The 15,666-nt window shown below is 35.0% G+C and overlaps 1 protein-coding gene across 8 annotated transcripts in view; it reads right to left on the bottom strand.

Annotated features, from left to right (window-relative positions):
• The window catches only part of COP1 (COP1 E3 ubiquitin ligase), a 285,059-nt gene that overhangs the window by 114,380 nt on the left and 155,013 nt on the right, over nucleotides 1-15,666 (bottom strand). For all 8 annotated transcript variants that reach the window (XR_004348688.1, XM_032624416.1, XM_032624434.1 and 5 more), the window contains 3 exons: nucleotides 12,090-12,233; nucleotides 8,660-8,768; nucleotides 8,189-8,270 (listed from right to left, as the gene is read on the bottom strand). Coding sequence is in view for 7 of the 8 variants with exons in the window: in XM_032624416.1 (XP_032480307.1) it covers nucleotides 8,189-8,270; nucleotides 8,660-8,768; nucleotides 12,090-12,233 (335 nt within the window). In the remaining variant the exon portion in view is untranslated. The remainder of the gene's footprint in view (nucleotides 1-8,188; nucleotides 8,271-8,659; nucleotides 8,769-12,089; nucleotides 12,234-15,666) is intronic.

Consider the following 15,666-nt stretch of genomic DNA (forward strand, 5'->3'; position numbering starts at 1 on the left):
TCAATCAGCAAAAACTAAGGAAAATCCCTGTGTATCTGGCCATAAGACTAATAAAAGGGGTTCTTGCAAGCCAGAGGTTTGGGAGTAATTTTCATTGTTTTTCTTTTGTTTCATCCTTTTTCTCTTTCAACTTTTCCCCAAGGGAGGGCTTTAGTCACAGAGCTGCATCAGTATGGGAAGCTAATGCACCAAGAGAAACTCCATCTCCACAGCCATAAAAAGGAGTAACTCATCTGTACAGAAAACCCTACTTTCTTGAGAAACCCTCAGTAAAAAAGACTCTGGGGGATGAAGAGTGTGCAGGAGAAACTTCAAAAAGAAAGCACTGGAAAAGGAGATCCCATACTCCTGTGTATGAACAGCATAAGTCTTGTAGTTACTTCTGAGTTCTATGTGCAAGATGGACACAAAGTAGAATGGCAAAGGCTATGAGCATTGAACTACGTTTGAAAAGACCTACTAATTTCCAGATTAACCTCTGACTGGCATATGCATCAGACAAACCAATGGAGCACAGCAAAGGCTCTGAAAACTGACCTGACAGTAAAACAAGCACTCACATAGGCAAGATAGAACTCACAGTCAAAATCTAAACCAACTGGTTACCCGACTTAAAAAAACAAAACAAAGCACTCTCCAGAAAATCTGAACAGTACCCAGAGTTGTACAAAATAATATTCAAAATGCTTAACATATAACCTCAAAATAACTCAACATACAAAAATCCAGGAAAATGTGAAGAATTTTCAAAGGAAGATGCAATCAACAGAGCAATGCTATAAAACAGATGTTAAAGCAACTATTGTAACTATGTTCCATGGGGTAAAAGTAATAAACATTTAAAATTAATGGAAAGATAGATGTACTCAGAGAGATATGGAAACTGTGAAAAAGAACAAAATAGAAAATTTTAAAACAATTACAGTAATTTACATAAAAGATTCACTGAGGTAAATTCATAGCAAAAGGGAGATAGACACATAAAAGTTAGTGAACGAGAAGACAGAAGACAAATTACTCAATCTGAAGAAAGGAAAAAATATTGACAAGAAAAGGACAGAGTCTCAGGGACCTATAAGACAAAATACAAAGGTTTAACATTCATGCAGTTGGAATCCCAAAGGAGAAAAGAATGAAATTACTGGTTTGATGAATATCTAACAAAACAGTTTCAGAAGAAAGAATATCAATAGGGATGAAGAGTGACACTAAATACTGATAAAAGGGTCAGTTCACCATGAAAATATAACATTTCTAAATGTTCCTGACCCTAACAATAGAACTTCCCCCCAAAATGAGGCAAAACACCCTCCTCCCCAAGATAACTGAAAAGAGAAATAAAACTACATCTCAACACTCCTGTTTCATAATTAATAAAACAAGGAGACCAAAAAAGGGGGGAAATAGAAAACCAAAAAAATATTATCAACAAGATTGATCTGACACTTATAGAACACTCCATCAAACAGCAGAGTATAGATTTTTTCGATGCACTTGGAATATTTACCAAGGTAGACTGTATTCTGGGCCACAAAACAAATCATAACAAATTTAAAAGGATTAAAATTATATAAAAATATGTTCTGTAATTTTAAAAGAATTAAGCTATAAATCCGTAACAGTAAGAGCTCTGACATATTTTTTAAAAGACCGAAAATGTTAAAATATTTTAAAATAATTCTTAGCCAAGTAAGACAATCACAAGAAATATTAGATGTAATTTTATTTATTTATTTTTATATTATTTATTTTTTTGGCTGTGCCGCGTGGCATGTGGTTCTCTGACCAAGGATCAAACCTGTGCCCCCCTGCAGTGGAAGCATGGAGTCTTAACCACTGGACCACTGGGGAAGTCACAGATGTAATCTTAAATTGAATGAAAAACATATTATATGAAAATCTGTGGGATCAGCTAAAGTAGTGCTTAAAGGGAAATGTATAACAAAAAATATTTATATTAGAAAAGATAAATGCTCAAATCAATGACATAAACTTCAACTGTAACAACCTAGAAAAAGAAGAAATTAAACCCAAAGCAAGAAGAAAAAATTAATGGACAAACATCAATGAAACTGAAAAGAGAAAACCCAATAAAATCAGTTAGATATTTGAAAAGATCAATAAGATTGATAAACCTAACATCACACTGATCTAAGTACATAAATAATAAAAAAAAGAAAGGACACAAAATACCAATTCCTGAAAGATACATACTATCAAAACTCGCTCAAAAAGAAATAGATTAATTGAACAGTTCTAAATCTACTGAAGAAATTAAGTTCTTAGTTAAAACCTTCAAACAAAGAAAACTCCAGGACAGAAAGCTTCAATAACGAATTCTACCAAACATTTAAGAGTTAAACAGTAACAATTCTAAATAATCACTTCCCTCCACCCACCCCACCCAGGGGTACACACACAGAAAAAGGAAAATCATTTTAGGAGGCCAGCATTATCCTGATACAAAAAGACATTACAAGAATAGAAAAATAACCCTCATAAACATAGATGTAAAAATCCCCCCCCAAAAATTAGCAAATCAAATCTAACAATATAGAAAAGACAGATAATACATCATGACCAAGATGAGGTTTTTCCTGGAAATGTAAGGCTACCTCAAGATTTGAAAACAGATCATTACAGGGCTTCCCTGGTGGCGCAGTGGTTAAGAATCTGCCTGCCAATACACGGGAAACGGATTTGAGCTCTGGTCCAGGAAGATCCCACATGCAGCGGAGCAACTAAGCCCATGTGCCACAACTACTGAGCCTATGCTCTAGAGCCTGCGAGCCATAACTACTGAGCCCACGAGCCACAGCTACTGAAGCCCGCGTGCCTAGAGCCCGTGCTCTGCAACAAGAGAAGCCACTGCAATGAAAAGTCTGCGCACCGCAATGAAGAGTAGCCCTCCTTTGCCGCAACTAGAGAAAGTCCGTGCACAGCAACAAAGACCCAACACAGTCAAAATAAATAAAATAAAATAAATTAATTAAAAAATCCCAGATCATTATAGTTCATGATACTGAAAAACAATAGAATCATCTCAATAGATACAGAAAAAGCATGACAAAATTCAACATCCATTCATGATAAAAAATTCTCAGCAAACTAGAACAGAACTTCCTTAACTTGACATAAAAAAATGCCTAATGCAAAACCTAAATCTAACATCATATTGATGATGAAAGACTATAAGCTTTCCGCATAAGATCAGGAACAAGGCAAGGATATTTGCTGTCACCACTCTTGTTCTGGAAGTTCCTGCAAGTACAATAAAGCAAGCAAAAAAAAGAGAAAGGCACACATGTTGAAAATGAAAAGGTATTAATGTTTCTGTTTGCCAACATGATTGGCCCAAGGAATCGCCACACATAATCTCTTAAAAATAAAGAGTGCAGTTAAAAGTGAGAGAGGGCTTCCCTGGTGGCGCAGTGGTTGAGAGTCCGCCTGCCGATGCAGGGGACACGGGTTCGTGCCCCGGTCTGGGAGGATCCCACATGCCGCGGAGCGGCTGGGCCCGTGAGCCATGGCCGCTGGGCCTGCACGTCCGGAGCCTGTCCTCCGCAACGGGAGAGGCCACAACAGTGAGAGGCCCGCGTAACGCATAAAAAAAAAAAAAAAAAAAAAAAAAAAAAAAAGTGAGAGAGTGGCATGGACATATATACGCTACCAAACGTAAAATAGATAGCTAGTGGGAAGCAGTCACATAGCACAGGGAGATCAGCTCAGTGCTTTGTGACCACCTAGAGGGGTGGGAGAGGGAGGGTGGGAGGGAGGGAGATGCAAGAGGGAAGAGATATGGGAACATATGTATATGTATAACTGATTCACTTTGTTATAAAGCAGAAACTAACACACCATTGTAAAGCAATTATACTCCAATAAAGATGTAAAAAAAAAAAAAAGTAAAGAGTGCTTTAGCAAGGTTGTTGAAATGTAATTTATATTTAAAAAATCAATTGTTTTTCTATAAACTAGTAAAAAATGGATATTAATATTTTAAATACCATTTTCAATAGCACCAAATATTAAACTATTTAGTTGTAATAATGTGCAAGATCTGCATTCAAAAACTATAAAGCAATAAAACTATGATAAGAGAAGTCCAGAAAGGACTAAATATGAAGAGATAAACCACGTTCATGGAATGGAAGTCTCAATGCATTAAGATATCAATTCATCCCATATTAATCTATAGATTCAACACTATCTCAATCAAAATTCCAGCAGGATTTTCTGTAGGTACTGGCAACTTGATTCTAAACTGTTTATGGGAAAGGAGAGAAAGTAAAGAGTTAAAATCATTTTCAAGAACAAAGATGAAGGATTCACACTAAATGATTTCAAGACTTAAGCTACAAATCAAGACAATGTGGTATAGTAAAAGAAGAAATACACAGATTAATGTAGAATCTAAAAAATGTCACACCCTTCTATCAGAAATGGACAGATACAGCAAGCAGAAAATCAGTAAGGACACAGTTGAACTCAACAGCACCATAAATCAACTGAATATAATTGATATCTACATATTACTTTATCCAACAACAGTGGGATACACATTCTTCTCAAAGTCACATGCAACATTCATCCACTCTGAGCCATAAAACACACCTTAACAAATTTAAAAGAATGGAAATCATACAATGTATTTCTTAGACCACAATGGAATTATACTTGGAGATCAAACAACATGCTTCTAAGTAATACATAAGTCAAATAAAAAACCTCAAGCGAAATTTAAGAATATTTTGAACTAAATGAGAATGAAGATATAACTTATCAAAATCTGTGGGATGCAGCACTCAGGAGAAAATTTATAGCACTGAATGTACATATTAAGCAAAGAAAAAAGATGCAAAATCAATAATCCGAGCTTCCAATTTAGGAAACTAGAAATAGAAACGCAAATTAAATCTAAAGTGAGCAGAAGGGAAGTAATAAAAATTAGAGCAAAAGTCAATAAATTAAAATCAGGAAGTCAATAGAGAAAACCAATGAAACCAAAAGCTGGTTTGAAAAGATCAATTAAATTGATAAGCCTCAATGCAATCTGTAACAAAATCTCAATGAAGTTTTTTTTTGCAGAAATAGAATGAAATCCATCCTAAGATTTATGTGGAATCTTAATAGATCTAAAATAGCCAAAACAATCTTGAAAAAGAAGAAAAAATAATGGAAGACTCACTTCCTGATTTCAAAACAAAGCTACAGTAATCAAAACAGTATGGTAGTGGCATAATGACAAATATATAGACCAGTGGAAAAGAACAGAGTCCAAAAATAAGCCCTCAGAGATACGATAAAATGATTTTTAACTAGGGTGCTAAGACTTTTCAATGGAGAAAGGACAATCTTTTCAACAAGTGGTTCTGGGAAAACTGGATATTCACATGTAAAAAATGAAGTCAGACCCTTACTTTACACCATACACAAAAGTGAACTCAAAATGGATCAAAGCCACAAATGTAAGAGCTAAAACCATAAAACTGTTAGATGGAAAAATAGGCCATAAGCTTTATTACATTGGATTTGGCAATGACTTCTTGAATATGACACGAAAGGCACAGGCAACAAAAGAAAAAAATAGGCAATTTGGAATTCATCAATATGAAAAAATTGTGTGCATCAAAGCACATATTAATAAATCATATATAATGGATATTTGATAATCATGATAAGGGATTAATATTCAGAATACATAGAGAACTCCAAAACTCAATAACAACAAAACCCAATTAAAAAATTGGCATAGGACTTGAATAAACCTTTCTCCTCAGAAGATATACAAATGGCTAATAAGCACATGAAAAAATGTTCAACATCACTATCACTGGGGAAATGCCAGCAAAGCAAAACCACAGTAAGTTACCACTTCATACCCATTAAAATCATTATTAAAAAAAAAAAAGGAAAAATAAAAGAACAGGTATTGGCAAGGATGTGGAGAAATGGAAATAGTTGGGTACTATTGGTGGGAATATAAAATGGTGCAGCCATTGTGGGAAACAGAATGGCAGTTCCTAAAAAATTTAAGTATGTATCATATGATCCAGCAATTCCATTTCTGAGTATATACCCAGAAGAACTTAAAGCAGGGATATGAAGAGATATTTTGCCATTCATGTTCATAGCAGCATTATTCACAATAGCCAGAAAGGGGAAGCAACCAAGTGTCTATCCATCAACGAATGAAACAAAATGTGGTATATTCATACAATAGATTATTTTTCGGTCTTATAAAAGAACAAAATTCTAACACATGCTACAACATGGATGAACCTAAAAGACATTATGCTAAGTGAAATAAACCAGTCACAAGAAACAGAAATTAGAAAGGTGATTGCCAGGGGCTGGTGAAGGGGGAATGGGGAGTTACTGTTTCAGTAAAACAGAAACAGCTTCTGACACAGAGTTTCAGGTTTGCAATACGAAAAAGTTCTATGGATTGACAGTGGTGAAGGATGCACAACAATGTGAAGGTACTTAATGCCACTGAGCAGTATACTTTAAAATGGTTTATTTTATGTGTATCTTAATACAATTTAAAATCAAGGGACTTCCCTTGTGGCGCAGTGGTTAAGAACCTGCCTGCCCATGCAGGGGACACGGGTCCAATTCCTGCTCTGGGAAGATCCCACATGCCGCGGACCAACTAACCCCGTGTGCCACAACTACTGAGACCACGTGCCACAACTACTGAAGCCCATGCACCTAGAGCCCGTGCTCCGCAAGAAGAGAAGCCACTGCAATGAGAAGCACATGCACCGCAACGAAGAATAGCCCCCGCTTGCTACAACGAAGACCCAATGCAGCCAAAAATAAATTTAAAAAAATAAAATCAGTAAGTAATTAAAAAAAAAAATCTCTTCCTACTTAAATTGCTCTTCCTACTTAAATTACTTCTATTTTCCTGAGGAAGTACACAAGTATTCTCAATAAAGGCTACCCCACTACATTATTTAAAAAAAAAAAAAGTTTAATTAATGTAGCTTTGTATTCTAACATAAAAATGTCAATTATAGCACAATTCTCTAAATAATTCAGAAATTCGAAGATAATTTCTTAAAGCAATTGCGAAGATAATTCCTTAAAGTATTACAATCTATATATACTGTGGGTAAACAACTTGCTACTTTCTGATCTAAAACTTTTTTGGGGTCAAGCCAGTCATGTCATTTCCCTTTTACAGAATACGACAGCTCTATCATTGTGAAATAAAGTTTTCAATGGTAAAGCCACCCTTGCCTATCTATCCACTAGTCTGCAAGTTACATGTTGAAAAGAAGGAAAGGGCAAAGAAATTAAGGCTATTAAGATAAAAGAAACCTGTTAACAGGGCTTTATAAATATAATGATGAGAAGAACCAGGCCAAAACAAGACAGTAAGGTTAACAGAAAAGAATGAATAGTAAAGATGGATATACCAAAAAAAAAAAATAGAAGAGAGGTAAATTAAATTGGCAGAAAGAGGGCTTCCCTGGTGGAGCAGTGGTTAAGAATCCGCCTGCCAATGCAGGGGACACGGATTCGAGCCTTGGTCTGGGAAGATCCCACATGCCATGGAGCAACTAAGCCCATGCACCACAACTACTGAGCCTGCGCTCTAGAGCCCGCAAGCCACAACTACTGAGCCCACGTGCCACAACTAATGAAGCCCGCACATCTAGAGCCCGTGCTCCGCAACAAGAGAAGCTATGACAATGAGAAGCCCGTGTACCACAACGAAGAGTAGCCCCCGCTCACCACAACTAGAGAAAGCCCGCACACAGCAACGAAGACCCAACACAGCCAAAAATAAATAAATAAATTTATATTAAAAAAAAAACTGGCAGAAAGAGATGTAGAATTTTTGCCTTGAAACATGATAAACTTCATTAAAAGATTTTGGTATGCAGTCAGAATTTAATATAATTCAAAATACAGAGATGTCTGAAGTTCATTTCATGGTATATATAAAGGAACTGGTTATAAAAATGTCACAGTGTGGCATGAACCCAGAAAACATTATCATAATGAAGATGCAGCATATTCATTTTTCTTTCACTCCAAGAAATATAGATTTCTGTGCTTAGTAGATTATGTTTAGAATAATCAGTAAGCACAAAGGATTGTTATGAGTTTCAATAAACATCTGCATCTCTGTCAGTAAAAGGAATTAAGTTGGGGGAGGGAACTCAAATAGTACCTTTTGCATCATCAGAACCCGAAGCCAAGAGTTTAGGATCCATCAAATTAAAGTCAACACTCCAACACCTTTTCTCATGCTCCTGGATGGAGAAGGAAGACAAAGTAGTCTCAAACAGAATATAGATCTTAAAATAAATAAAGCAAAACAAACAAACAAACTTGATACCAATTTATCACTATGGTGGGAGGGAAAAGAACTGGCTATGAAAACAAATGAGATGCAAAGTAGTTCCTAAACTTTTTATATACACATTTACAAAATTACTGCTTTTGGAAATTCATTTGATACATTCTACAAATGCAAAAAGTCTGAAGAGATGCTTCAGAGAAGCATCTCTTTGGAATTACATAGGTATAGAAAATGCTAAATAATGACTTTAAATTTGTAACTATAAAACACATGAAGCTCTACAATTATTAAAAAGTGAAAATGTGATATTTAAAACAAGTAACTAGTAACCTTATTTACCTGATAGACCTTTGACCTCTGTCCTGTGAATCCATCCCATAGTATGACGGTGCCTTCATAATCACTGCTGGCTAACAGGTTCTTATGGTAACTACTCCAACTGATACAGCTGAAAGAAAGGAATACTGTTAAGCCTCATTTTACATAAAAATAAATAACAATGGGTACAAAGAATTTTGATGTGTTCAGAAAGATGAGAACCCTTTCAAAATGGTTTACATGAGTTCACAATCATTATTCTGCCCACAATACATCTGGGAAGAAAGGTATCAAATAATTCCCAGATTTTTCAACTGAAACTACCAAGTTATGACCTGTAACCACTTTTCATGCTCGTCACGAGCTGTAAGATGGATATGATGAGCCTAAAGTTGCTACTGGCCATCCTTGATACATGAGAAAAGCACGTCTCTAAGTGAAGATAATAGAGGCCAAGGGGGCAATAACATGCCATGGCAGAGCGACAGACCTAATCAGACTGTTTAGGCCCCTGGATCCAGCTGTGCCCAATCATATAAACCAATAAACTGGTTTGAATTGGATTTCTGTATTTACACCCAAATCTTAACTAATATAAGTGTATGACTGAAATTTCAATTAAATGCATTTAACAGTTAGAATTAAACTTTTAACATTTATGGTTTCAGCTATTCTCAAATGTTTCAAAACTGAGAATGCGACATCTAAAAATACACTCTTTTGGTTAGACACATATGCACATCATGCATACAGTAAAGCTAATGTATATTATAGAAAAAAGTCACCTAGAAAGCAAAGCAATTAACCTAGGTGATCTCCAAGCATTTGAACACAAAGCTTTTTTGCTCTCTACTAGTTGCATTCATGCTAAACTTTAGGGGTTGGAAGAGTTCATTTGCAACTTTAAGTATACTTGTTAGAATTTCTGGGAGAAATTATATGAAACAGTTAAGAGCCTTGGATTTAGATAGACCTGAGCTTAAATTCCAGATCTGCAACTTAACTAGCTGCGGCTTTGGGTAATTTAGTTCACTTTCACAATTGGTGTGCTCCAAATTGGTTTTAGGCAAGCTTACATATTGATCCTTTCAGCCCCAAGCCCATAGTTTCCAGCCTTGAACTGTTTCCTTCTCTTTATTCCAAGATGCATAGAGTTCTGCCATAATTTTTACATATGTCAAGACAGAAAAGGTAAACCCTCTAATCCATATTTTCATTATAGTAACATTTACTTGATGTGGGCCAAGTACTGTGCTGAGTGCATTATGTGGATTTACTTAAAAGTACAATCCTATGAAATACATATTAGTATTAGAGCCCCTATTTTATAAATGAGTAGCATGAAATGGTTAGAAGCACAGATTCTGGAACCAAACTACTTCTGTTTGAATCCTGGCTCCTCCAGAGAATAGCTGTGCAATCTTAAGCAAGTTAATGAACTTTTTTGTGCTTCAGCTTCCTTGTGTATAAAATGGGGCAACAACGGTCAGCTTAAGACAAAGCACTTAGGACAATGCCTGCCACATTAGAATTCAATAAAGTTATGTCTTACGTTGTATTCTTTTCACTTAGGAATAAAGTATATAAACTAATAACTATAACAGATTCTCAATGATGAGCACCACTGATGAATGAGCACTATCAGCCTACCATTTTTATGAACGAATTAGAAAACAAAAAAGAAAGCTATAACAAATAAAGACTACAATACTTGCTATATTATTAACATTATTAAAATGAGTACATATACACACTGACTATAGGTGTCATTCATCCAGACAAAAAAGGTACAAGGATGACTGGAAAATGTTTAAAGTTCTAAATAAATTTATTATTAAGTGATTTCCTTACATCACTCCCTTTTAAGCCAGTGCCTATTGAAAACAGGGAAGCTTGTTTTAAAAATACAGATTCTAGGATTCCTCCAAGATTTGGGGGTGGGGCATGGGGCAGGGGTGGAGATCAGAAGTAGGGTCCAGTTTCTGCAGCCTTAACAGTACTCAGGGTTTAAAAAGCACTAATTATGAACTCTAATCCCTAATACATGAAACTTAAATACTATGCCCTCATGAAAAGAAGCAACATGTTCTTCTGAAAAGAATTCTTAAAACTGTAAACAATTATAATGTTTAGATATACGCATGCTAGAGGAAAAATTCTTAACTCTGAGACACTATTCATTGAGCTACGGGCAGAAGACCTAAATAGACATTTCTCCAAAGAAGATAGACAGATTGCCAACAAACACATGAAAGAATGTTCAACATCATTAATCATTAGAGAAATGCAAATCAAAACTACAATGAGATATCATCTCACACCGGTCAGAATGGCCATCATCAAAAAATCTAGAAATAAATGCTGGAGAGGGTGTGGAGAAAAGGGAACCCTTCTGAACTGTTGGTGGGAATATAAATTGATACAGCCACTATGCAGAACAGTATGGAGGTTCCTTAAAAAACTACAAATAGAACTACCATACGACCCAGCAATCCCACTACTGGGCATATACCCTGAAAAACCATAATTCAAAAAGAGTCATGTACCAAAATGTTCATTGCAGCTCTATTTACAATAGCCAGGAGATGGAAACAACCTAAGTGTCCATCATCGGATGAATGGATAAAGATGTGGCACATATATACAATGGAATATTACTCAGCCATAAAAAGAAACGAAATTGAGATATTTGTAGTGAGGTGGGTGGACCTAGAGTCTGTCATACAGAGTGAAGTTAAGTCAGAAAGAGTAAAACAAATACCGTATGCTAACACATATATATGTAACCTAAGGAAAAAAAAAAAAAGGTCACGAAGAACCTAGGGGTAGGACGGGAATAAAGACACAGACCCACTAGAGAACGGACTTGAGGATATGGGGAGTGGGAAGGGTAAGCTGTGACAAAGTGGGAGAGTGGCATGGACATATATACACTACCAAACGTAAAATAGATAGCTAGTGGGAAGCAGCCACATAGCACAGGGAAATAGCTGGGTGGCTTGTGACCACCTAGAGGGGTGGGATAGGGAGGGTGGGAGGGAGGGAGACACAAGAGGGAAGAGATATGGGAACATATGTATATGTATAACTGATTCACTTTGTTATAAAGCAGAAACTAACACACCAGTGTAAAGCAATTATACTCCAATAAAGATGTTAAAAAAAAATACCCCATGAAAGGCCATCTACAATAAAGATCTTTATTTGATTAAGTGAAAGAAAGAGGATTTTCATTTGGCAAACAGAAAAACACTAACTACTAACCCCCACAGGGAAAAAGCAACCCATGTCTATAAAAAAGATATTCTGACATATCCTCTGTATACAATTAAAGTGTTTACCATGAATGAGTAAGGAGTCTCACAAAAAGGTACCATAACAAACTCATACTAATTATAGATACTAACTGTTATATACACACTGCATTAGGCCAAGGAAATAATGTAAATACCTGATTTTGGAATTGCAGGTCATTTCATTTTCAGGGTAATGAATATCCACCGCATCCTGAATGACTGTGCCATATTCATAGACTTTAATCTTCTTTGTAACCCCAGCAATTGCAAAGTAGTCACAATCCCGGTCAAATTCAATACTACGGGAAAAAGTACATATGTGGGTCAGTAAGACTATTTACCTACCCTTGTGATGTTTACAGTGACAACATTTCAGAATTTGTTTTTTTCTATTTCTAAAGTGATTCTGTCTACAAGGATAATAGATCTACTTGAAATGCCCTCAAATTGTACTAGACCTTATGTCCAGATTAAGTCATTATCAAGGCATATAAAATTACAAGTGGTGGAGAACTGTGCACAGCTTCACAATTCTGAACCATAGATGGTTCTTGTGTTCCTAGTAACTTGACATGTTTTTCAATTTGGCTTTAGTAACCATATTACAAACGACACACCCAACTGTCAAGGCTAACAAGTAATACTGTAAAAGTAGTGAGGGAAGATTCAATAGTTTGGCATATTAAAAATACGTCAAAAGAGAATTGCCAATAAATCTTTTCATAAATTCTAGCTATTTCCCTTCCTACCATACTGTGGGGATGATAGGATTTCACAATTTTTAAAGTTATTTTAATAAATAAATGAGTACACAAGCTGAATTACTGAAGCGATTAAGGAAGAGGTGATGACAAAAGGATAAAATACACATAAGAATGGAATCTTTGAATAATCATTATGTTTCCCCCAATCCATTTCTAATCTCCCAATCACATATGATCTCTCTGATTTATGAACCACAAACAAACAAGGGAAAAACTAAAAATCTCTCCAATTCAAGTTACTTAGGAAATTCACCCCTCTTACTGACTTTTTAATAGAAGTTTCAAAATAAGCTACTTCAAAGCAGAGCACAAGGCTTTATTCACCTTTATAGACCTCAACTTGGAGTCCTAAAAAAGTTGCCACATAATCAGCAAGAATACTAAGTGACCTAATGGAATTAAGAGTAAAATGAATCATCACATACATTATTTCTCAATGAGTTAAGCATCTTTCTAGAAGCTTATTCACAAAATTAGAAAATACAAAAGAATTCTTATTGATCTTCAACTAATTATATAATAATAATAAACATTCACTGACCACTTACTAACTATAACCACTGCACATATTAACTCATTTAATTCTCATCATAACCTATGAGATAGGTATTAATTTATCCACATTTTACACATGAGAAAACTGAGGACTAGAGTTGAGGTAACTTGCCCAAAGCATCTTGTAAGTGGCTAAAATGATATGCTAGTACTCTGCATATTTCAAGCATTTACTAAATGCATACAAATACCTACATGACATACTCTACTGCATAGATTAACTGTGATATCCTTTTACCAAAAAATATATGGTTAGTTAATAATATAGTAAGAATCTTTGCTAAGCTGATAATAAATAAGGAAAATAAGGACACATTAAGAATACTTCCCATAAAAATACACTTTTAAATGCTCAGTTTTCATTATAGCTTTAAATCCTTCCTTAATTTTATAAATTTTTTAAAGGAATTTGATTAAATGTCATTGACTATTGCACAATTCGGCAAATGCTCCCTCCAATACAGTATGACTATGTAGCAATGCAATAGATTTATCTGTACAACAATTTCAGCTGAACTGCTGTCTCAGCTAATGTCACCTGCCCTGTGGACTCTAATCCAACATAACTGTATTGATGGCAACTATTCATCTATCCCAACTCAATTTATACTCACAGCCTCATGCCACAGAAGGAGAAATATTACTGTGTCTGTCAAAGGACAGAGTTATCAGAAATCCTATCCTTAACAGGAAATTTTGTTATGGCTGAGACTTCAAGAGAATACCAGTTATGTTATCTCTAAATACTTTTCCTCCTCCTGCAAACATGCATGGCTAATAAGTCAAAAACATTCCAAATGTTGTACGAGTAAAAGTCAACATGCCACTTCCAAATTATTTGTTTTTAATACAAAAAAAGTTTAAACACTAACTTATTAAAGTAAAAGTCAAAAGATACTGCAGGAAGAAAACTGGCATATAAATTAAAATGCTGTCAAAGGAATGGATTTGATGATATTAAATAAGAAATTGAGTCTATTATTTCTTCCTTTGCTACCTCATTATTCAACACAGCTCTCTTTTTTCCACAAAGGTTATTTTTTAGCTATATCAGATCATTATTAACTCCCATACTAAAAAATTAACTTTTTGTTTTGACTTTACTGCTATCGTTTTCTTACATTCTGGTTATGTTTTCTTCTTAATATGTTAGTATTACAAGGACCTAGATAGTATCCTTTTTTAATATTCTAGGATATTGAGGTTTTCTGTAGTTTAAAAACAAGATTTTAATAGAAATACTGATCAAAAAGTATAAAGAATAGTATTATTTCTAGTAAATTCTGGTTAAAAGGAAAAAGAAGACAAACAGCTACCTTTAAAAAAAAAATGCAAGTACTTCCACATAATTAAGACTCAGAATTTAAGTACTTCCAAACATGAATCATTTGTTCCCAACCTCACACAGATTTAATCATATTTGTTCCCAAAGAAAACAAAGTTAGACTCTAGAAACAGATCATGGAATAACTCAAAAGAATAATGTAGTTTTCAGGTGCAGAGAGCTAATTCAAAATGGATGGGTTCTTATTTCACAATACAGTATTTCAACTGTTTTAATTTATGAAATCTGATAAAACAAAAATAAAAACAATGATTAGGCTGAAATAAAAACAAAAAGGTAAACAAATTAAAACATACTTGCTTGTGCAATGAAATTCAAAAAAGAACTATAAGAAGTCTTGTTATACAAAATTCATTTCTGCTATCCACTATCACCAGTAATAAAACAAGTGGTTTATGAAAGTTAATTGCAATAATAAATTCAGTTTCATAGAATTTTTTAAATTTAAAAAACATTTTGAAAAATTATATGAATGGGGACTTAAACGTGAAAATAAACTGCATTTGTCTTTCACACTTGGAATGTTTCAACTGTTTTTAAAAAGTGATTTATTTAAGCAGTTATAAAATGTAATTCAGCTGTGGGAAACTGGCTATATTCTTTGTCAAAAGGGCCATCAGTCACGTGATTAAGCATCAAGGCAATAGGCCACACAGGACACCTGATAAATGCATACATCTAGTACCGTGTAACATAAAGCAATGTAAAGACGTCAATATCTCAAGAAGGGAATTTTGTCAGTATTCCCACTGTCATATTTTCATGTAATTATAAAACATGTATTAGAGAACAAGGTGAATTAATATCCCTGAACACTAGAATCCAATTTATCAAAAGAAAATGTAAAGTGGGGACTTCCCTGGTGGTCCAGTGATTAAGAATCTGCCTTCCAATACAGGGGACACAGGTTCGATCCCTGGTCGGGGAACTAAGACCCCACATGCCGCGGGGCAACTAAGCCTGTGTGCCACAACTACAGAGCCCACGTGCACTGGAGCCCGCACACTGCAACTACTGAGTCTGCACGCTCTGGAGCCTGAGTGCCACAACTAGAAAGAAGCCCACACG

This window comes from Phocoena sinus, chromosome 1, assembly GCF_008692025.1.
Source record: "Phocoena sinus isolate mPhoSin1 chromosome 1, mPhoSin1.pri, whole genome shotgun sequence".
NCBI lineage: Eukaryota > Metazoa > Chordata > Mammalia > Artiodactyla > Phocoenidae > Phocoena > Phocoena sinus.